We start from the raw sequence: 25,196 nt of genomic DNA on the forward strand, positions 1-25,196 counted from the left end.
CATACACATCAAGGGCTCTAGAACAATGACTTTAAAATTCCTAAATGAAATAAAGTCAGAGGCACAAGAAATAAACTAGAACTGTGAAAACATAAAACCTATTGCTGTATCTGTGTATTATTATTCTCCATTCCCATTTTATCTGCATAGAGCCTTTGACTTTTATTCTACTGTTATAATTCAACACATACCTGCTTATTTTGCTCAAACCCTTCCAGGTTTGACCACTGGGAACTCTTTCAACCAGCTCTGGTATGCCTTTGACACAGTCCCACTTTGTCTGAATACTTGTATAAGACACTCCATGCTCGTATTAAGGACTTTGTGTCCTAGCCCTTGAATTGACTATCCCTCCCAAGATTCCCGGTTCCTTTTATTGGAATATTGTGTTAAAAACTAATATCTAAACAAGAGGCATGTACACTGCTACTGGGACTATGGTATCCTTAAGATTATCTTGGCTAATGAGGCAAGGAAATATGCAAATATCATAATCCAAGTATATACATATTTATAAATATGACTATATGCAAAAACCACCTGTATCTAAATTAAAATAAACATGCCTGCACAAAGATACATATAACTAAAAACAGTCAATTAAAGACAATAGCCAGTATTAAGTAACTATATTACCTGAGCACCCACTAGCTGCAGTAATGCTGAGTTCACAGGAAGAAGCTCAATGTCCGTATTGATAGTGGTCTGGTCAAATGGGCAAGCCTTACGGTGGAGTTTATTCAGGCACATTTTGCAGACAGTATGGCCACAACCCAAACTGATGGGCTTTCGAATTGTTTCGTCGAAAGTCTGAGTGCAAATTGGGCAGGAAAGAAAATCCGTCCATTGTGGAGCTTGTACAGGCATTGCTTCTGGAGTTACAATTCACTAATGCACACACACACACAAATCTAAAGCAAAGATTCCACTGGAATCAAAATCTTGGAAAAAAAGTTTATCTTTTTTTTAAATATCTTCTGTAGATACAGTCAGCACATAGTGTGAAATATAACCTGAAAAACAGAGAAAGGGAAAAAATTAGAATAATCTGTTTTTAATTTCAATTAAATTGTTGAAAAGAAGTAAGTTCAATCTTGACTCTCCATATCACTTTAATGTTATAACAATCAATCGTTATACATTTTTATAAAGTCAAAGCTATGATAAAATAGCCAGTTCCATCTTCTATTTTAAAGGGGTACATATTTCCCAGAAGGATGAATTAGCTTGTCTAAAGGTGTGACCTTTGAAGTCTGTAGGAGGTTGAAATTAGCACCCCATTCTCGTACAGAGAGACAGACAGACAGACAGACACACACACACACACACACACACACACACACACACACAATTAAGAGAGAGAGATTAAGCAAGACAGTCTAGCTCAAATCTTAATCCCTTAGCATCTTAACCCTACCATCACACACACATAGAGATTAAGGAGACAGGGAGCTCTACTTGCAACTTCATTCAAAAGTTATGTAACAGATGAAGTTGGAGATACAGCACCCCAGTCTGTACTCTCTGAAAATTACAAACCTCATAGCTATTTTGTATTAACAAATCCAACTATCAGGCCTAAATTCTAATTTAAAGAGAGAAAAGTAATACTCTTTTAATCTTACTTCCTTCCACCACGGCATGTAATTCAGGATGGCATTGAAGTAACTATTCTGACGGTAACAAGTCCCAACCCAAGAACAAACAACAGCTTTACTGTGTTTGGTACTGGAGATAGAACCTAGAACCTGTGTATGCTGGGCAAGTATTCTACCAATGTGTTAATATCACCATCCCTCAACTCTTACAAAACATTTCCAAGTAAAAAATCCAGTCAAAATGTTTTTTAAAATATTTACAGTAAAATGATCTCCCTCTTACCCTATTACTCATCTCTCCAGTTCTCATTATCACTCTAAATCTATAAGACACCTCATTATTTCTCATTGTTTCTTTATGCATGTATATATAATATATTACTTGGAGAGAAATAATTTTATATGCTGTTATTTACAATTCTTCTGTCTCTTAACTAAGTCAGTTTTTTTTTTCCTCAGAAAGTATAGCTAGACATAATAAATGACTATCAGGTGTAACCCTAAGTAATATATTTAAATCAACTCCTCAAGGCTTAAGGAACAGCACAGAAGAAGTAGGAAGAACCTACGAGCTAGAGGCTAGAGAGAAGTGCTGTGAAACACTGTCTTCTGGACGTAGCATGGACTCTGCACTCATGAACTCACAGCAGCTGTGGTTACCTGTACAAGACCAGCAGGAGAATAAGCAGGTCAGCTGTGCAGCACGGATGGAAGTCAGGCTCCTGTGCTCTATCACTATTGTATTGGCAAATGCAAATGATGACTGCAAAGGGAGGGAAGTCAATTTCTTTGGGAGCATAGCCTCTATTAGGTTGTCCATGATCTTGTGGATAGCTCCAAATCCATGTGCATGCAGGAAAGCACTAATTGGACTTCGGTTAATTTTTAAAAAGAAGGAAGGGGAATGTGTTGTGCAAGTGGAAAAGTAGGAGGAAATGTTGGGGGTGGATAGGATGGAAATAGGTTGGCAAGGTAGCTAACATATTTAATCTCAGCACCAGACAGGTAGGTAGATCTCTCTAAGCCTGAGGCCAGCCAGGATTATTTAAAGAAACCTAGTCTTTTTTCTTTACTTTGTTTTAAAAGAAGTATTTTTATTTCAGTTCTTTTATTCTTTGCTATGTGCTAAGGATTACAGTGGCAAGCAAGCTAAGTCACATATCTACATGCTTCCTTCTGCTACATATGTAAACAACAATTACAAAGTTAAAAACTAATGGCTACAAGCTGTAGTACATCTATAAATGGATGATAAATGGAGATAAAGGCACATGTATAAGATGGAACTATTCTGAATTCAGAAAAGGATGTGTGGGATATTGTGTACTAAACTAGTAATATTTATAATCAAAGTAAAAGATATGATAAAAACAATTTCTAAAATTTAGAAATTTAGGTTAAGGAAAGTGCTTAACCACACATTTCTAATTTTTGAGACTAAATAGATTATAAAATAAGTGAAAGGCCAGAAAAAGAAAAAGATCAAAATACAGTAGTGTGAAAGTATCTTTTCTTCTCCTGTATTCATTGTTGTCTCAGAGGCTTACTGTAGCTGCTAATCTGGGCCTAGTCCCAGAAGCTTCTAGACTCTGTATAATCTTATCTAGGCCTAGAATATTTTCAGCCTCTGAGATTTAATACTGTAAAAGCTCACTCCTTCCCAAGTTCTTTTTGAACTCTAGCTGGCTGGTTCAACTCAACTGTTCTGGATCAAACTTCTCTCCAAGCTGACTGATTCAATCTGGTTTCTCTTGGCTTATCATGGATTGCTCTGCTTGGCATCATAGTAATTTTGGCAATATGTTCTATTCTTGTCTTCTCATTTTCTGGATTGTTTACTCTTTAACTTATCTCTGTACAACTGTCCTGGAAAAAACTGCCCTCTGCCTCTCTGCACTGTTCTCTCTTCCGTAGCTTCGCTTTCCTCTCCCGGGCAGATCCTACTCTGTCAAATCTCTCTGCTTCATCACTGTGTCTGCTACTCAGTTAGACATCACCTTCAAACATGGGAGCTTCCTTCTACAGACTAACTTTACCTTCACTGAAGGGGACTAAAGGTGTGTACTAAGGGAGTGTCTGTATTCTAGGCAAAGAGATTAAACATTGTTTCTTACGGGCTGAGCCACACTTGAAACAGGTATTTCCAGCAAATAACAGTCTCTGGGTTCACAGTGTGATCAGATATCCTGTGACAAAAGTAGTCAAGAAAGGTTAAAAGACATAAGAGATGGTTCAATAAGTACTGGTGCTTGCCACCAAGACTCGGGAACCTAATTCAAACCCTGGAACCCACACAGTGGAAGGAGAGAATTTCTACAAGTTGTTCTCTTGTCTCTTCAGTGCAGCACGGCATGAACTCTACATTTAAAAATAAATAAGTAAATAAATGGGACTGCAGAAACTGCTGAGAGCACCTGCTGTTCTTTTAGAAGACCACACCCACAAGGTAGCTCACACAGGCTGTGATTCTAGATCCAAGGATTTCAGTATCCTTTTTTAGTCCCAACCAGCACCAGGCATGTACTTGGGGCACAGTCAGAAGTGAAGGACAAACACCAACAGACATATTTTTTTTTCATTTAAAAAGAAAGTGGCCAATCTAAATAATTAGAGATCAAATAACACAAGACCTAAACTAATTTGTGTGCTGAGGAGTAGAAGGATTTAATGAATCTACAGTCAAATGACAATCATGTTAAAAATACAATAGGAAGAAAGAACAATCTTTTCAATAAATGGTGCTGAGACAATTGAACATCCACATTAAGAATGAAAATATGGGCTGAAGAGATGACTCAGTGGTTAAGAGCACTGACTGTTCTTCCAGAGGTCCTGAGTTCAATTCCCAGCAATTCCCAAATGGTGGCTCACAACCATCTGTAATGGGATCTGATGCCCTCTTCTGGTGTGTCTGAAGACAGAGACAGTATACTCATATACACTAAACAGATAATTCTTTTTTTGAAAAGAATAAAAATAGATCCCTCTTCTCACAAGTTACAACAACCAAATAAAAATGTAATGAACTTATATATAAGATCTGAAACTGCCAGAAGAAAGCACAGAGGAAGCATGTCAGGATGCTGAAATAGGCTTGACTTTGTTGTTGTTTATGGACACTCTAAAAAGCTCAGGAAACAAAAATAAAAATAGATATTAAAGTACATAAATATCAAAGGTCTGAGGGTGTACCTGGGAAGATTGCTCAGTAGTTCTGAGCACTTGCTGTTCTTCCAGAGGACCTGAATATATTCTCAGTAATCAGGTAGGGAGGCTCACAACAAAAAGGAATTCCAATTTCAGGGACCTGACACCATCTTTCTGGTCTCTCTGGGCAAATCTACACACCTACACACCTACACACAGACACACACACACACACACACACAAAGTGGAGACAGGGGATAGTGCTTGCTGGTAACCAGCCTAGCTCCAGGCTCAACAAAAGGCCTTACCTCAAAAGAATAAGGCAGCAAGTGACAGAGCAGGCTACCTTAAGTCCTCCTGTGGTCTCAAAGCTCAAATGTACATATACCCATACTCATAAGTCATATTCACTTATATTCCCTCTCCCTGATTAAATTTAAAATCAATTAAAAATGCTTTAAGTCACTCTTAAATATTATATTTCAAGAACAATAAACTATAAAGCATACTTTTTTTTTTTGGAGACTCAAAGTTTGACTTAACCATAGAAACTGATCCAAAAATTTCTACTTCTTCATTCTTTTAAATTTCTCCAACTTCATTTTAAAATATTCAAGCCTATCAAAAATTGTTGTTTACATCATGTTTCTCTCTCTCTCTCTCTCTCTCTCTCTCTCACACACACACACACACACACACACACACCACAGAATATATGGTTTAATGAATGTAGTAAACATTCTTTTACTTAGGCTAAGTAAGAGTAAACACATTAAATACAAACATCCTGATTCTTGGACAAAGGGATGACTCATCTCTCAGATGGCACAAGACTTCATCATGTTATTCAGAATAGAGTATAATTTAAAATTTATGACTTATTTCTGGAATTCTTGTTCAATATATTTTGAGCCACTAATTTATACTGCATATGCTACCCATTTGTTACTTAACAGCCACCTTGATTTTAAGATCCCTAATTCAGAGGAAGATCAAACTTAAAATTTATCAAATACCTGTTCTAAATTAGTTCTTCTGAGGCATCATTATAGCTATGTATAGATTATAAACTCTTGATGTTGAGACACAGGGTCTGACCTATGTAGCCCTTACTGGCCTAGAACTCATTACATACTCATTTGTGTAGAGTAACCTCTCAATAAATGGCCCTAAGATACAAAATTGGTTATGTAAAAAGAGGGATCAGGGCATGAACCACATAGGACAGACTGTGTACTTTGCTCTGCCTACAATTTAAGGTATCTGCTGGAGGTCTTAAAAAGTATCCCCTAAGGATTAGGGATTGTGATAAAATGCTATCAATGCTGTAATGCAGTTATTACTCAATTTTAAAATTTAAAAGGCGTCATACAAAAAGTAGTCAAAGTAAATGGCAGGACTATGACTCACATAGACCAAACTCCTAAGTTGTTACTTTAAACCTATTATTTGTGTCACCTTATAGATGGTAGTTAATAGTGGTTGATACTAGAAAATTTTTGTGACCGAAAATCTAAAATCAGATAATTCTGACAGTTGCATAGCTCTATAAATTATGTGAACTGTATTTCCTGTAAATTTTCCATCAATAAACCTACTAAAATCAAAGGCCTGTCTTTTTATAGCTGTGTTTCTCAAATGTTTATTTATAATTTTAAAATGTCCACTGGTCAGATTTTTCTATGAGCACAGCATTAGCTGTACTGAACAGCTAAATTATACTGCTGTGAAATGTTAAGTCTATCACACACCATCTCTTACCATAAAATTACAGGCTTATTTTATATGTCTGATCCAGAGAAAAACGGGAACTAAAACTCACTATTATCTGTTGTAAGTAAGTTCTTCTCCTGACAGAAGTATACCTGTTAATAGAGGATAAGTTAGCAGGCAGCATTTTTTAGCCAAAGGCTAATTAACTGTTGAACTGGACTAAAACAAAGGTTTTAGTTTAGGTTAGCTTTAGGCTACCTTTTAGAAAACTATTAAGTCAAAACAATATGTGTAAAGAAGAAAATTCTTGGATCATGTCTCATTCTGTCCCACATGGTAACTTTTTAAGAATAATGATTCTTGACCTTAACCTAGTTTGCCACATCTCTGGAATATTTCTATGGCAACCAGCATAAAGGGGCCACATCAGAGAAGAGAAAATTTGTAACTATCCTGAAAACTGAAACTAAGTAAGCAATATAACACAAAGAAAAAACAAAGGCTTATGATTACACTTAAGTGTTGTAATTCCCAGTGGGGCATCAGTAATTTACAGAGAAAATTACATACTAAGATTTGAAGACTAGAAGTTGGGCTGGAGAGCTGGCTCAGCAGTTAAGAGCACTGCACTGACTGCTCTTCCAGAGGTCCTGAGTTCAATTCCCAGCAACCACATGGTGGCTCACAACCATCTGTAATGGGATCCAATGCCCTCTTCTGGTGTGTCTGACAGCTACAGGGTACTCACATATATTAAATAAATAAATATTAAAAAAAAAAGACTAGAAGTTTTAGTAAAGACCTCCTTTGAGGAAAGACAACTTTAATTGTAAAAATATCTCTTCATAAAATACCTGAATTCTAACCATACGGCACACAACACACTAGATATATGTTAGTGTCTATACACACACACACACACACACACACACACACACACACACACACAATTAAAAACACAAAACCTAAGACACACACAAAGAGGAAGGCTACTGAGTTAGAGGATAAAAAGCCTGAAAACTGCAGCTTCACTTATTATCCCCCTTTAGGGGAAAAAGCTAAAGGGGCTGATTTAAGTGGGTTTTTGTTTTTAATGTAGGAGTGCTGTTTGCATCCACACCTGCATGCCAAAAGAGCACATCAATATCTTTATAGATAGTCTTGAGCCACCATGTGGTTCCTAGGAATTAAACTCAGGACCCCTGGAAAAGCAGCCAGTGTTCTTAATGGCTGAGTCATCTTACCAGCCCTGAAGTTTGTCTTTGAGACAGGGTCTCTACATTTGCCTTGGCTGTCCAGAACTCACTAGGTCAGCAGTTCTCAACCTGGGAATGGTGATTCCTTTGTTGTGTGTCAAATGACCTTTTCACAGGGGTCATATAATAGATATCCTGCATATCATATACTTAAATTATGATTCCTAACAGTAGCAAAATTACAGTTATGAAGTAGTAACAAAAATAATTATGTTTGGGGGTCATCACAACATGAGGAACTATATTAAAGAGTTTCAACGAATGTTACAGAGCGGAGAGAGTGAGGAGGCTGAGTCTGGCTCCCGCTCTCACAGCCATTGCAGTACATTGAGCTCCATAGAGACAGTGCCGGGGCAAGTGAGAGCCGGAAGGGCACTGGGCGACTCTGTGCCTCGCGGAGGAAAATCAACTAAACATGGGCAAAAGAGATCCTAAGAGGCCGAGAGGCAAAATGTCCTCATATGCATTCTTTGTGCAAACCTGCCGGGAGGAGCACAAGAAGAAGCACTTGGATGCTTTTGTTAACTTCTCAGAGTTCTCCAAGAAGTGCTCAGAGAGGTGGAAGACCATGTCTGCTAAAGAAAGGGGGACATTTGAAGATATGGCAAAGGCTGACAAGGCTTGTTATAAAAGAGAAATGAAAACCTACATCCTCCCCAAAGGGGAGACCAAAAAGAAGTTCAAGGACCCCAATGCACCCAAGAGGCCTCCTTCGGACTTCTTGTTCTGTTCTGAGTATCGCCCAAAAATCAAAGGTGAGCGTCCTGGCTTATCCATTGGTGATGTCGCAAAGAAACCAGAGGAGATGTGGAACAACACTGCCGTGGATGACAAGCAGCCCTATGAGAAGAAGGCCGCCAAGCTGAAGGAGAAGTAGGAGAAAGATATTGCTGCCTACAGAGCTAAAGGAAAACCTGATGCAGCAAAAAAGGAAGTGGTCAATGCTGAAAAGAGCAGAAAAAGAAGGAAGAGGAAGATGATGAGGAAGAGGAGGAAGACAAAGATGAAGAAAAGATGATGATAATGAATAAGTTGGTTCCAGCGAAGTTTTTTTCGTCTATAAAGTATTTAACCCCCCTGTACACAACTCACTCCTTTAAAAAAAAATTGAAATGTAAGACTGTGTAAGATTTGTTTTTAAACTGTACAATGTCTTTTTTATATAGTTAACACACTACCGAATGTGTCTTTAGATAGTCCTGTCCTGGTGGTATTTTCAATAGCCACTCACCTTGCCTGGTACAGTCTGGGGTTGTAAATTGGCATGGAAATTTAAAGCAGGTTCTTGGTGCACAGCACAAATTAGTTATATATGGGGACAGTAGTTTGTTTTTTTTTTAACCCTGGTTTTATTTTGGGTTTTTTTTTTTTCATCTTCAGTTGTCTCTGATGCAGTTTATAAGAAGATAATTGTTGTTCTGTTAACTGAATACCACTCTGTAATTGCAAAAAAAAAAGTTTCAACAATAAAAAGGTTGAAAATCACTGCCCTAAGTAAACTAGGCTAGCCTTGAACTCAGATCTGCCTGTCTCTGCCTCCAGATGACTAAGTGGCTTACTTTCACTGTGTTCAAAGGCAGAGTATGTTTCTAACATAGTTTCAAACAAGAAAGAAACACAGTGATGAGGAGTAAAAACATGAGAAAAGTGCCCAACCAGGGACTGAAGAATGGAACCCAGGAGTGTCCACAGCAGCTTCTAATTACTCAAGTCATAATACATTATGTAAGGCGGACACTACAGAAATGACAGAATAGAACGGCCAGACTCAAAGCATCATCCTAAAGGAATTTATACTTGCATCAAATCTGCTTAGTTTTTAAGCTCTCTATGTTACTACTCAATTAAAATTTACCTATACTAGACATACAAGCACATAAAAGCTATGTTCTCTACATTTAATGTTAAAACAGTGAGAACTAATTACTAAAATAAGTAATAATATGCATTTTAACTGATTCATAATCTTTTAAACTGCTTTTGAATAAAACATGAATTCTTAAAATTGGTTTTCTTTGTGATTGCTGTTGCCACCTTTTTAATTTTTAAAGAAATTCATTTTTAAATTATGTCGTGTGTCTGTTGGGGTATGTATATGTGAGCTGCAAGTACCCATTGGGGCCAGAAGAGGGTGTTGGAACCCCAGGTGGCCATGAACCGTCAGACACAGATGCTAAAAACTGAACTCCAGTCCTATGCAAAATAACATAGACCATTCATTCATTCATTCATTCATTCATTCATTTATGGCTTTTTAAGAGGTTTTTCTGTGTAGCCCTGACTGACTGTCCTGGAACTCACTTTGTAGTCCAGGGTGGACTCCCCACCTGCCTAGTTAACGTTTAATAGCTAACTACTCTCTCTAAAATCTTGCTACTTCTTAAAGTCATAATATTCTCAAGTAAAAGCTTTGTAAACAAAGCTTAGAGATTTAACAGTTCAAGTTATCTTTCTCTCAAAACATATTTTATTTTTGTTAGGCAGGGTCTCACTATTTAGCTCAGGTTAGGCTGTAAAATGGTAGGTTGATGGTTTGTCATCCAGATCCCAGTTATTTTAATCACAATGACAAATCTGACTGGCAAATAATAACTATGAATGTAGAGACAAATGTTTACAATGAAAAGAAAATCTAATTACACACAGCTCATTTTTCAAATTGATAAACAGTTTTTAATTTGTAGTGTTTCTTCAATTTTCCCCCTTTACTAATTCTTGTCAACAGTATGTATAAATGAGCATACCTCTCTAGTTATGATGAGAATGTTTCCAACCTTTGTTTTTTATTTAAAAAAAGAAAAGAAAAAAAAATGTCCTTGGGCACAGGCCTTTCATCCCTGTATTGGGAAGACAGAGGCAGGCAGATGCCTTTGACATTCCAGATAAGCCAGCCCTGTACAGTGCAACTGTCTCAAACTAAACAAAGCCTACCTGCAAACTCTGCCAGTCTTCTAGGCTCAACCGTTCCATTTGCCTTCTTATTGCCCATGTTCAAATTATCATTCAACCTACTTTAGCTACTAATTTGTAACAACTCTTAAACATAGAAAAGGTTTTTTCATGAACTCCAATTATTACCACTCAATTCTTATTTAACTCTTTTTATACTTCCACAGATGCTGCCCATTTCTGGCTTTTATTCAAAATCCTGTCCAAGTAGTTGATACAAGCAAATCACTCCATGCTTGACTCTGTTAAGTGCTTCTTCTCTTCTCCTCAGTGGACTGATTTTTGGTGGTTCTTCAGAAATTCTTCAATTCTCTTTTCTAAGTTTTCTACAGTTGGTTTGGTCTATTTTTATGCTTTCTACTACCAACTAGGTCCAGCTAACTTTGAAAATAGCATTGCAAGTACAGATATCTCTTTTGAATGATAAAAGTCTGTGTGTGTGTGTGTGTGTGTGTGTGTGTGTACCAAGTGCAGCTAGGGTCAACCTAAAACCACCTCATCTCCATAAATCTTTCTTTTCTTTATTTAAGATTTATTTATTAAATGAGCACATGGTAGCTGTCTTCAGACACACCAGAAGAGGGCAGCAGATTCCATTACAGATGGTTGTGAGCCACCATGTGGTTGCTGGGATTTGAACTGTCAGTGCTCTTAACCATTGAGCCATCTCTCCAGTCCAGATCTTTCTTTTTAGTGTGTTTGTGTTTTGTTTGTTATTTTGCTTTTGTTTTTGAGGCAGGGTTTGTCTTATGTTGCCCTGGAACACTCTTGTAGGCTAGGCTGGGACTGAAGGCATGGGCCACCACTGCCCAGCTACCTTCAGATTTTGTTGTCAACTGTGTGCAGACTACCTGTGACAGGAGCATGAAGAATCATTTTTGACTGCTTTTTCCTCATATATCCTGATGACAAGTGACATTACGACAGAACTACTCTATCTTGCTTCTATCCTTCCTCCTTTTTAATACTGGATATTGAATACAGAGCTGTAAAAATAACTTTCATTCATCTGTTGTAAATGTCGTCTCTGAGGCTTACTGCCTCAGTCTGCTAACCTAAGTGTACTCCTGGAAACTTCTAGCCTCTGTACAGTTATCTAGGCTTAGAATGTTTTCATCCTCTAAGACTTACTGCTGAATTAGCTCATCACTTCCTTGTTCTTTGTGAACTCTAACAGGATGGTCCAACTTGGCTATTCTGGCTCAAACCTCTCTCCAAGCTGATTGATTCAATCTGACTTCTCCCTGCTTCTCTGAATTGTTCTGCCTGACCCCAAACTAACTCTAGCAATCTGTTCCAATCTTCCTGCTTGTTCTGTCTTCACCTGTGTCTTCAACTAGTCTCTGTAAAACTCTCCTGGCAAAACTACTTCCTTCTCACCCCCATTCTCCTGCTCCTATGGGCATATCCTATTCTGTCAACTCTTTCTCTGGTTTGTCTGCCACCCAATTAGACAGCACTTTCATACATGGATGCTTCCTTGTACAAACTAACTTTACCTTCATTGTTTGGGATTAAAAATGTGTACCACCACATCTAACCTAACCTTTTCTTTACTTGAAATCTGTTCTATACTAGGCTGGCCTTGAACTAAAATATCTGCTTGCCCTTGTCTCCTGGGACTAAAGTAATGTCTGCATTCCAGGGGATTGCACAGACCTAGAAGGTCTTTGGATGTGATTTCTTGCCAGAACAGCCATGTTCTGAATTAAAATTTCTCTACACTGAGCCACATTTCCAATCTTTCTGTTTTTGAAACAATGTCCCATTAAAGGTGGGCCACCATTCCTGATCTTGTGAAACAATTATCTTATACAAGGAAGGCAAGTGGGAAGAAAGTGGAAGAGATGGCTCAGATCTATAATCCTTAACACTTGGAAAGCTGAGTTTAAAAAACAAAACAAAACAAACAAACAAACAAACAAAAAAACAAATGAAAAAAAACCCTTCTGTAAATCTGAGGCTAGCCTCCAGGCCAAACTGGGTTTCAGTGTGACACCTTAACTCAAGAACAAGCAAAATTGAAAAAAGAAGAAGCAGACAAAATTTAGAGAAACATTAACCATGAAAAATTGAGAGGGTATATAAATTAGCAGACTCACAAATGGAACGGAAATATTACTAGCCAGAAACAGACCAGAGAAGAAATCTGGAGACCTCTAGCAACTAGAGATTGAGCCAGCAATCATAACACTCTCCAGCTAGGTGTGCGAACAACCAAATTAGACAGAAAGAGTAACATGAAGTCAGGAACAGCCTGGACATACACAGAGTGGGTTCCAGGCCATCCCCAACCAGAGTGATACCATGTCTTAAACAAAACAACCTACTACATACTAGTAAAACCTCAAGAGCAGATGAGTCACTGAGTTTCTAGAAAAGTTAGAATACTAATCTTCACAAACTTTAAAAAAAAGAAAAATGAGAAGGTTCATTATCCAGCTCGTTCTCTGATGCCAGTTTGATCCTGACACAAAATGAACCACAGAAATTACAAGGAAAAGCAGTAAGAAACAAAACAAAACTATAAACCAATATCTCTTTTGAATATGCATATATAAGTTTAAAAATAACAGGACCAAGAAAAGTATATTTTTAAATATGTACTAGGCACAAATTGAATTTACCTAGAATGTAACGCTTGTTAAACAAATATAGAGCAACAAATAACACACCACAGCAACAGAATAACCAAACCAAATACATACATACATAAATCCACAATTGTTTTATAAATATAAAACATATACTTGACAAAATTCAGTGATCTTTTACAGTAAAAATTGACAAAGAACTTATCAAAATAAGGGAATTCCCTCTATTTTTATTTTTTAAAAAATTCATTCAACTTCATACTTAACAGGGAAAAAGTAAAGAATCCATCCCTTTTAAGATTATGAACCAGGAACTGGTGTACAGTCATACAGGCAGTATAACACAATAAACATTTTTAAAAGATTAAGAATCAAGTAAGAATGAGTATGGATAGCTCAGTTGGTAGAGTATCAGAAAATTTTTTTTAGATTTATTTATTAGTTATATATATAAGAACACTGTCTCTGTCATCAGACACATCAGAAGAGGACATCAGATCTCATTACAGGTGGTTGTGAGCCACCACGTGGTTGCTGGGAATTGAACTCAGGACCTCTGGAAAAGCAGCCAGTGCTCTTAACCACTGAGCCATCTCTCCAGCCCAAGCACCAGAATTTTAATCTGAGGGTCCAGGGTTCAAGTCTTTGTTCAGGCAGAAACTATTTTGAGCTCTTAAATAAACGTGAGTCCAAGCATAATAAAGGTTTCAACCTCCCACCTAAGTAAAACCGAAAGAGTTAGCAAAAATGAACAAAAACAAAACAAAACAAAGAAATCAGACTCTATCTAAGCAGGGTCAAATTATTTCCTAGATAATTCCTAACGTTTTCAGGGAGGAGGAAACTACCAGTAGTTAGGGGAAAGAATTGGTAATGGGGATGAGTAGAATCAAATTGTATTATATAAATAAACAAAAAAAAATCACAGTTAAAAAAAAAGCGATTTAAGAATGTCTTCTTGTATCACTGCTTCACAATGAACTTTAAAACTTTATAGCTATAAAAAGAAATAATAGGCACCCAAGAAAAATAGAAAACCAAAGCTGTCTGCTCACAGATGTCATTATCTTCTCAAAAGTGCAAAGTGCAAGATCAATACTCAAGAAGAATTTGCTTCTATACAACAACAATTAATCTGAAAAATAAATAACAAAATCAAGCTGGGAGGTGGAGATGCAAGCCTTTTCTGAGTGTGAAACCAGCCTGGTCTACAGAGTGAGTTCCAGGACACCCAGGTCTACACAGACAGACCCTGTCTCAGACAGACAGACAGACAGGCAGGCAGGCAGGCAGGTAGACAGAATAAAAAGAGAAAAAATTCTCGAAATTTATTCTGGGCTGTTTGTGGTGGTACACACCTTTAATCTCAGCACTGGTGAAGGATCTCCATGAGTAGAAGACAAGCCAAAGCAGTTTCCAATTTCTTGCTTTGTACTAATAGGAAGCTAAAACTCTTAAAGCACAACAAAACACCCCAATATCCTAATGACTGTGAGTATGTAGACCATGTTGTACACACACAATACCCTAGGTTCAATCTCCAACATTTTCTACAATATAACAGAGAATAAGTATCCTCTCTCCTCATCCCCTTCCTCACTGCTGGTCCACAATCACACAAGCCACCACACTCCACAAGCTACAGCATCAAACACCCCCCTTTTTACTTATCACCACTACTAAAACTTAAATTTGAAAATATAGAGGCTCTTCAACAGGAATGGTAACACTTGCCTATAATTCAAGCACTTATAATTCAAGGCCAGCCTGAGCTATAAGAGACTGTTTCAAAACAGTAACAAAAGATTGATGAATACATTTTCTTTGTATAGAATAATTCTAAGACAGTGTGATGCTGCAGATCTTTAATCTCAACACTCAAGAGGCAGAAGTAGGCAAATTGCTAAATTTGAGACCAGCCTGGTCTACAGATTGTGGTTTCAGGACAGCCTGGGCTATACAGAGAAATCCTATCTTGAAAACAAAAACAAAACAAACAAACAAAAAAAAAAAAAACCCCAAAACCCACCACCACCAACAACAACAAAAAGAAAAGGAAAGAGAACAAATGTATTACATGTACTATCTAACTTAATCCTCAAAATGATGCTAAAAGCATTATATTATTTTTGCAAATAAGGAAACTGGAGCAAAGGTAATATGCTATGACATTTTAACATTTAAAAGCTCCATGGCAATTAAACATATATACTTTTATTTATTTGGCTTTTTGAGACAGGGTCTCTTGTAGCCCTGGCTGACCCTGAATTCCTGATCCTTCTTCCTTCACCTCTCAAGTGCTGGAATAACAGGCCATGTATTTTCCTTTTTTTGAACAAGAAATTCTTTCTTTGTTGATAACACTAGTCAGGCTATATTAATGTACACAATCTGGCAATCATTCCTCTCCTTCTATCACTTAAAGCCCTTCTCTTTGTTAGAGAGGAGGAGATAAGCTTTATCTTTTATATCAACATCCTTTCCCATAACTACTTCTTTTAATTAATTAATTAAATCCAAGAGCTCCCCCTTCTGGTGCCCCCCTTCATTAAGACCCTCTTCTCATCCCTCTTCCCCTTCTCCTCTGAGAGGGTGCTCCCCATAACCCCCAACTCCGGCAATCAAGTCTCTGCCAGATTAGATACATCCTCTCCCATTGAGGCCAGACAATGCAGCCCTGTTGGGGACAGGATACTACAGTCAGGCTATGGCTTTAGAGAGAGGCTCTGCTCCAGTTGTTGGGAGACCCACGTGGAGATTGAACTGTACATCTACTGCATATGTGCTGGGGCCTCATTCCAGTCCCTGTGTGTTCTTTGGTTCTTGGTTCAGTTTCTGGAAGTTCCCAGATGTCCAGGTTCATACTGTTTTTTGCTCCATACTCTTAGCCATAAAAAAACCCCCAAACTTAAATATTTACTATGCCCAGACATGTCCCAGAAACTGATGATACAGTACTGCCCTGAATTTAGCAACCTATTGACCCATCTTTAGCTTAAAGGAAGAAAAAAATTTTTTTCAAACAATTACTGTTATTTAAATTATATATAATTGTTATATGTATATAGTTATATAATATATATTTATAATTCCAGGTCTTCAAAAGCAATCATAGTTAAAAACAAAACTTTGAAGTCATGATAGATGCCAACTTGAAGAACATCTTTAGTGAGATGAAAATCAGATACTGGCATAAGAACCCCACTGAGCTATGTGAAAATCACCCTCAAAGCATTACATTATTTTTCAAACCCAAGAAGCAGGCTGGCACGTCCCTCTAGCAGAGAATAACCTCATTGTGGTCAGGAAGGCAGCTAGCTCCCCAGGGCTGCATTCATCTTCCCTCCTGTTCTCTCGGGCTGCCACCTGCTTGGCTTCCCAAGTGTATGGTCAGTATAATTTAGTCTGTTTCAAACATCTGTAGATCACTAAAAAGAAATCAATGCAACTTGGTTTAAATACCAGTTTCTTCAAGAATCTGGTATTTCAGATAGAAATCATTGAGGCTTCTCTTAAAATGAAATTCAGCTTCTCCTCAATCAACTACTTTATGTGAAAGAAGAATTGTTATAATTTTTGAATATGGGTGACCAATTCAGTCCAGCTTCTAAGTAGCGGAGGCCATCTTTCCCTTTGTAACTCCTCTCTGTGATAATCATGTGCTTTATTTGCCTCTTCACTGTGATACAGAAAAGCATAATGAACACTAGGACATTAAAAGAAGGTACAGGCCATAGCCGCAAGACTGCCTTTTGTAGCTGTATGTCAAAATTTTAATTCTGGAAGCTTTCAAATGAAGGGACTAAACTGCTCATTGGATGATTGGTAATGAAAGACTGTTATCTGAGTCTTCCATCAAGGAAGGATACATTTTTCAAGAAAAGAACATTATGAAAGGGTTTAAGTGGTAAGTTCCCAAGGCATAGATCATAAAGAACCAATCCTGTAACAGGTAAACTTCTCGAAGACAAAACTCAGGCTCAGTGTCACAACATACCAGTCAACTGTGTAAGGGGTAGATAAATCTGTTCAAGTCACGTGAAAAGCCGGTCCGCAACTGAGGGCTTCCCATGGACAGAATCTCCAACCCTGTCCCCTTCAAACACTGTGTAACTCACAAATGCAGCCCAGCTGTGGTCTCCCATATGGCTGTAGAAGGAAGATGGTGGACAGGGTGGCCACTCATTAAGACTGGATTTAGTTATATGTAAGAAGGCTTTGTCTGCATATACCTATGTGTACCATGTGTGTGCCTAGAACCAAAGAGGCCAAAAAAAAAGTAAGATCCAAAACTAGAGTTACAGATGGTTTGGATGCTGGGAATTGGAATTTGGATGCTGGGTATTTCTAGAATACCCAGGTATTCTAGAAAAACAAGTTCTCTTAACTGCCAATAATGCTCTAGCTGCAACCTTGTTTTCTGAGACAGGGTCTCACTCTGCAGTCCAAGGTAGCCTGGTACTTGCTTTGTAGACTGTGCTGGCCTCAAACCTCTGCCCAACCTGAGCTCAAAAATGAGTCCCAAAGCCAGCACAATGGCTCATCAAATTAAAAAAAAAAAAAAAAAAGTACTTGTCTTCAAGTTTGACAACCCGAGTTCAACCTGGAGCCCACAGGAAGGTCAGAACCAACTAACTCTCCAAGTTGTCCTATAAACTTCATGAATGCTCCACAATATGCATGCAAACACTCATGCCATATTTAGGTATCTGGGAATATATCTAACCAAGGAAGTGAAATATCCTCAAAACAAAATTCAAGACACTTGAGAGAGAAAACTACAAAAGATACCAGACAACAGAAAGAGATTACATGCTCCTGGTTTGACAGAATTAATATTGTGAAAAGGCTACAATACCAAAATTAATTTAAAGTTAATATAACACCTATCAAAATTCTGATATATTTTACAAGTTTAGCAAAAAACAATTCAAGAATACTTATAGAACCATAAAACCATGAATAACCAAAGAAGAAACAAGAATGATAGAGGCATTACAACACTTAACCTCAAATTATGCTACAGGGTTGTATAGCCAGTCAGTCGTAAAGACAACTTAGTGAGGGTGTAAAAAGAGGAAGATTAATGGAATACAATAGACTACCCTGAAATAAAGCCAAAAGCTATGCCCACTTAATTTTTGACAAAGGAGAAACATACACTGGAAAAGATAGCCTGCTCAACAAATGGTGCTAGTAAAACTGGATTTTCTGCCTTCAGAAGAGTGTCTTTTACCTTGTACCAAAAAAAAAAAATCAGCTCAAAATTTGCCAGCACTCAAGAGGCAGAGGCAGGAGGATCACTGAGCCTTGGTCTACGAGACAGCTCCAGACAGCAGGGCTCTGTTGAGAAGCCTTCTCAACAGCAACGTTTCTATTCAGAAAAGGAAATAAATGTCAGAGCAAATCAACCCACAGAGAAAATCTTTACCAGTTACACTTTAAACAAGGGACTAAACATTCAGCATTTACAAAGAACTGAAGAAATTAAAATACCAAAGAAACAAAATTGCCAACCAACAAAGGGGCAAATAAACTTGATAGACAAAAAAAAAAAAAAAAAAAAAAAAAAAAAAAAAAAAAGCAAACAAATAGTCAATAACTATTTTTAAAAATGTTCCAACTCCCTAGCCATCAGGGAAAAGGAAATTAAAACTACTTTGAGCTATGACTTCACCTCAATCAGACTGGCTATCACCAATACATATGGCATATGTTGGAGAGGATGTGGTGAGGAAGGGTTGATTGATTATTCACTGTTGGTGGAAGTACATATTAGTACAGCCATTGTGGAAATTAGCTTGGAATTTTCTCAAATAATTAAAAATAGAACTACCATATGACCTGCTATTTCACTCTTGGGCACATACTTAGAAAACTCTATATTCTACCATAAAAAATATCTGCATCCCCCCATGTGTATTCCTTTTTTACTAAAGTAAAGAATTGGAATGAACCTAGTTGTCTACCAACACATAAACGGACAATAAAAATTTGGTATAATTATGCAATAGAATACCACCCAGCTCTAAAGAAAAATGTAATCACAAAATTTTCAGGAAAATAATATGTATGTTATGTTATGATATTAACATAATACTATTAAATTATATATGTAAATATACATGTGGGTATAGTACAACATATAGAAAAGAACATAAAAGGCTACGTATTAAGTAATGAGGAAGGATTAATGTAGGTATATGAGCATGAATTATGAAAGAAGATACAAAGCTAATTGTTTTTCTAGTTCTTGGTCACGGATTTTGTTTGTTTTGCTGGTGGATAAGCACATAAAATATATTCACTAGTTAAAAAGTAAAACCCAGTGTGAAGTTCGTTTCCTTTCTAAATTGCCACTGTGTAGAAATTAAGAGTTTTATAGTCTTTGGGTCTTGTTAATCTTAGGGTGTGTGTGGTTTTTTTATTTGCTACTATAATAAAGCTTAAAATAAATGTATATGCATGTGTTTGCATGTATATATACATTGAAAGTTGTTCTTATATGTATTTAAGAAGATTTAAACACTGCATTATTGACTTTTATACACCAAAACTTATCAATTTTATTTCTACTGGTAGAAAGTGATTTGGAAAGTTTTTTGGTTCTGTTATCAAAAAGTTGATTGTTTTTTAAAAAATTGTCTATGTGTATCATATATGTTTAGATGCTCAAGGAGGCTAGAGGGTATATCAGATTCTCTAGAATTGTAGTTACAGGCAGTATGAGTACTAACCTGGGTCCTGGGATCCAAACTGGAGTCCTCTGAAAAAGCAGTACTCATTTTTAATCACTGAGCCATCTCTCTAGCCCCCATGAGCAGACTTTAACAACAGGAGACCTACAAAATAAAATGCATTTCCTAAAATACTCTAAGAACCCCTAACCTTTTAGTTTTGGAGACAGTCTCACTGTGTGATCCTAGTTGGCCTGAACTTTCCATGTAGACTAGACTGGTCTTGAACTCACATGTCTGCTGTGACATGCTCTGAAGTGCTGAGACTAAAGACATGTGCTAGCTTTCTATAGCTACTAGAAATATGCTGGTGCAATTAGGGAACTAAATCTTACATTTTTATTTATCCATAACATAATTAAATAAACACATAAAATATTTTTTAAATAAAATATATTGCCAGGTGTGTTGGCACACACCTTTAATCCAAGAGTAGACAGGCAGAAACAGGTGAATCTTTCTGAGTTCGAGACCATCCCGGTCTACATAGTGAGTTCTAGGACAGCCAGGCTACGCAGCGAGATCCTGTCTCAAAAAAATTAATTAAAATCTACTTAAGAAGCGTAAATTCAAAGTGCTGGAGAGATGTTTCAGTGGGTATGAATGAATATTTTGCTGTGACACTGAGGACTTGAGTTTAAATCCCCAGTTCCAACATTAAAAAAAAAAACAAAAAACCAAAAACTGAGCATTGCCTGCAGCTGTCTCTAAGCCCACCATTCCCAGGTACAAACCGGAGGCTCTTAAGAGCCTGCTTGTTGGCCAGCTAACCAGCACAAAGCAGCCAGTTGGGTTCACAGAGAGACTTTCTCAAGAACATCATAAAACACCCAACATCCTCTTCTGGCTGCACATTCTGTGAGATACATGCACCACAGACATCACATACCTTGCACCAGCACCCCTACATTTCATATAGCTAACAGCTGATATCAAACAACAAATTCCAAACTAAAACTCAAAGACTGGAATCTGGAAAGATGTCACAACTTCTATAACTCTAGTTTCAAAGGATGTGACATCCTCTTAATAGCCTCTAAGGGCACCAAGCAAGTAGTTCTTACACATTAAAAACAAAAGGAGAAAAGCCAGCAGTAGTGGCTGATGCCTTTAATCTCAGCACTCTGGAGGCAGAGGCAGGTGGATCTCTGTAGGTTCAAGGGCAGCCCAGTCTATAGTGTGGATGCCTAGACTGCCAAGGCTATACAGAGAAGAAACCCTGTCTCAAAACAGAAACAAAGAAACCAACTAACCAACCAAACAACAACAAAAACTGAAAATGGGGGAAAAAAGACAATGGCAATATTAAAAATCACTTCATTTCTGACCAATTTCTGACCATCACTCACCCAGTTAATCCTAAACAAATTTTTTTTTAATTTTCAGTTTTAAAGACTATGTGTATATATGTTTCTCTTTGTGAGTATACACACATGAGTGCAAGGGCCTGCGGAGATCAAAAGAGGGTAGGGTGTCAGATCCCCCGGAGTTTACATTACAGGTAGTGGTAAGTCACCACTCAATGTGGGTGCTGGAGAACTCATGTCCTTTGCAAGGGTAGTATGCATTTTATTTGTTTGATTTTTGAGACAGGGCCTAAGTAGTGCCTGATGTTATTTCACCAGGCTGGCCTCACCCATATCTACCTGTCTTTGCCTCCCAGTATTAACCACTCACTGAGCCATCTCTCCAGCCTGTAAAAATACAATAATTTTTAAAATGCAGTTTGAACACAAATGTTTAAAGAACTTTCTCAAATAGATGAGTAAATCTAGAATTATTCTGTTGTCAGAGTTAAGAGGGGAATATGACATTTATGGAGTGGAATTTGGTATCAGGTATGTTCTAAAGATATACTTAAATCAACTAAACTTCTAAATAATCTTAAAAATTGTATTACTATTTCTGCTTAAGGATGAGGGAAGATAACGTGTAAGTTAAAGGGTGAGCACTGGAGCTAGAGAGATGATTCAGGGGTTAAGAGTATTTACTGACCCAGGTTCAGTTCCCAGAAACCAAACTCAGTTTTCATTAAGTTCAGCTTCAGAGGATCCAATGGCTTCCTGTGGACTCCACAGGCACTTGTACCCACGAAGTTTCCATCCACACACTCAGACAGACAGACAGACAGGCAGACAGACAGACAGACAGACAGACAGACAGACAGACACACACACACACACACACACACACACACACACACACACACACACACACACACTAAAATGAGGGAAAAAGAACACTTGGATAGTTTTTACCTTAAAGTTCATATCCTAACGTGGCTAAGACAGTAGCTTGCTTGCCTGCCGTGCATAAAGCCTAGGACTGCAGAACTAGCATAAAACTAGGTGTGGTAAAGCACACCTGCAATCCCAGGACGTGGGAGGTGGAGGCAAAAAGATCAGATGAAGGTAGGAGGATAGGAAGTTGGTTACAAAGCAGATTTTGAAGCCAGCCTTGACTACAGAGACTATCTCAAACAAAACAAAACAAAACCAACTAATATTCTCTGCTCTACTATACATTTCTATATTTTTAATGATTTTTCAAAATTATAAAAATATTTTTAGATTTCCCATGTATTTATCACCAGGACTGATATATGGCATACTATAATATTTAATAATACTCTTTAAGAATCTGTAGGTACTAGGCAGTCAGCTGCTGCTCCAGGATAGCACTGTGGTTGTTATGGGTAGTTTATTTTACTATTCTCCTTATTAAGTATCTTACTTATAGTTCTTCTACTCTCACATTTATAACTTTTTCCTACTTTAGAATTACACAAAAAAGTAGTCAAATTTCACATAATTAAGAATAAGACATTTTCTAAGAAGCTCAGTAAGTTCTTTGGTCTGCACTGGCCTAGCACTCTCTATATACCCTGGACCGACCTCAAACTTGTCATCCTTTTGACTCATGCTCTCCAGTGCTAGGATTATGACCATATCCAGGTCTGGCTCCTCTGTTCACATCTCAAGATTCCTGTATGCATTAAGAAACAATGGAAGGGGCTGCCAAGATGGCTCAGTTCTTCCAGATGATCTGAGTTCATTCCCCAATACCCGTCCATACTGGACAAGTCCAACTCCAGAGGATCTGACACCCTCTTCTGGACTCTGTGGCAACTGCATTTTTGCACACACACACACACACACACACACACACACACACACACACACAGAGAGAGAGAGAGAGAGAGAGAGAGAGAGAGAGAGAGAGAGAGAGAGAGAGAAATATTTTATCTGTAAAAAAGGTAGGTAGGCAGGCAGACAGACAGACTAGGGACTAGAGGAAATGACTCAATGTCATGCAAGCATAAGAACCTGAGTTCAGATCCCTAGAACCTGAGGACACAGTGGCATGTGGCACATACATGTGCTGGTGGCATAAGACAGGAAGAACTATTCTTATACTCTAACCTCCAAAGAGAACTTAGAGATTCCAGTCTTGACCAGGAGTTATTAAACCACATCCTAGGAAGCATACTGATTTTAAAATCTGAATCTTCTGGTATAGAACTCAATCCTGAAGAATACCTAACCCCTGAGCATAAATATAGTCAGAGTCAAAGCTAAACTAGGTCAGAAAACCCTGCCAAGGAACATCCTGACCTGAGACAGTCACCAAACAGAGATCACTTAACAGTTTATTCTTCACTTTGTGAGAGACTGACCACTTTATAGATATATGAAAAATAGACTAATTAGATCCCATCAAATTCCATATTAAGCTAATAAGTTCTTAAAGATACTGCAGAGTTCTAACTTATCTGTGGCATAAAGGAGGTGGGGAGACTTACCAATGAAGACACTCAAGTATCAGATGACCTAGCTTTAACAATACTAAATATTATTAAAGTTATCCTTAATTTTTCATGAAGTAATTAAATTCAGAGGTACAATTCAGTAATTATATAGCAAACTGTAGCAATGCCAAAAATCTACCTTGCTAAAAATATAAATTTCTAGGGGTTGAAGAGATGGCTCAGGTTAAGAGTACCTGTTGCTCTTGCAGAGAACCTGGTTCCCTGTACCTTTATGGTGGCTCATAACCATCTGGAGGATCTGATACCTTTTTCTGACTTCTGCAGGAACCAGAATAGTGTACATACATACATACATTCATATACATAAAACAAAAAACTAAAGATAAAAACATGAATGCTCATATTTTATAGCACTTGGACCTGCTAAAAAATAAGCATTTCTTTAAGGATTCAAATTTATATCTTCCTGATTATATAAGTATTTGGCAGTGTACAACAGAAAGTTAGGGGTCAAGTACAATATTATAAATATCCACAGTGGGACAAGACATCTATCAATACATAAGATGCTTCTAGGTTTAATAATGACACACATAGTGGCTGTAAAGCAGCTACGCTGTGTCAGAAAACTTAGGTTTGAGTACACTCTTATCTATTAAGTATGTGACCTTTTGCTATTTACTTACCTGCTTCTAACCCCTGGTTCTGCATATGCGAAGTAAGGATAACAATGCAACCACTAATGCGACCTAAGTAAATAGATGGTTTTAATGAATATGCTCTCAAATATTATACATACATACTTTTTTTTTTTTTTTTTTTTTTTTTTTTGAGGCAGGGCCTCATTCTAGTCCAGACTCATCTGGAACTTACTCTGTATCCCAAATAACATCAAACTTGGAGTGATCCTCTACAGTGCTAAGAGCCACTACCCACAGCTTTGGGTTTTTTTTTTTTGTTGTTGTTGTTGTTGATGATAATGGTTTATGTGCTAGGGATAGAACCCAGGCCTTCATGAATGCTAGGTAAGCACTTTACCAGAGTCATATATAAGCCCTAATTCTGTAAATTTTTTTAATGATATACAATAGTCCCCTTTTTAACCTCTTCATAGGAATCAAACACTTTAACTTTTTTTTTTTAGTAATTTCACTTACTAAAAGCATTTTAAAATTCGTTTTTATGTATATATGATCCATCTGTACATACACCTGTGTGCCAAAAAAGGGCATCAAATCCCACTGTAGATGGTTGTGAGCCACCATGTGGTTGCTGGGAACTGAACTTAGAACCTCTGGAAGAGCAGACAGCATTCTTAACCACTAAGCTATCTCTCCAACCCATATTTTAACTCTTAATGTTACTAAGAAAATGCAATCTGAGGCTGGGCTGGGTGGCACAAGCCTTTAATTCCAGCAATCAGGCTTGTGCCA

At 37.5% G+C, this 25,196-nt stretch overlaps 1 protein-coding gene across 2 annotated transcripts in view; it reads right to left on the minus strand.

Moving 5' to 3' along the window:
- The window catches only part of RC3H1 (ring finger and CCCH-type domains 1), a 62,902-nt gene that overhangs the window by 34,930 nt on the left and 2,776 nt on the right, over positions 1-25,196 (minus strand). For both annotated transcript variants that reach the window (XM_080938470.1, XM_080938469.1), the window contains exon 2: positions 637-1,013. In XM_080938470.1, the coding sequence (XP_080794596.1) occupies positions 637-867 (231 nt within the window). In that variant the 5' untranslated portion in view covers positions 868-1,013. The remainder of the gene's footprint in view (positions 1-636; positions 1,014-25,196) is intronic.

This window comes from Micromys minutus (assembly GCF_963924665.1).
Source record: "Micromys minutus genome assembly, chromosome: 1".
NCBI lineage: Eukaryota > Metazoa > Chordata > Mammalia > Rodentia > Muridae > Micromys > Micromys minutus.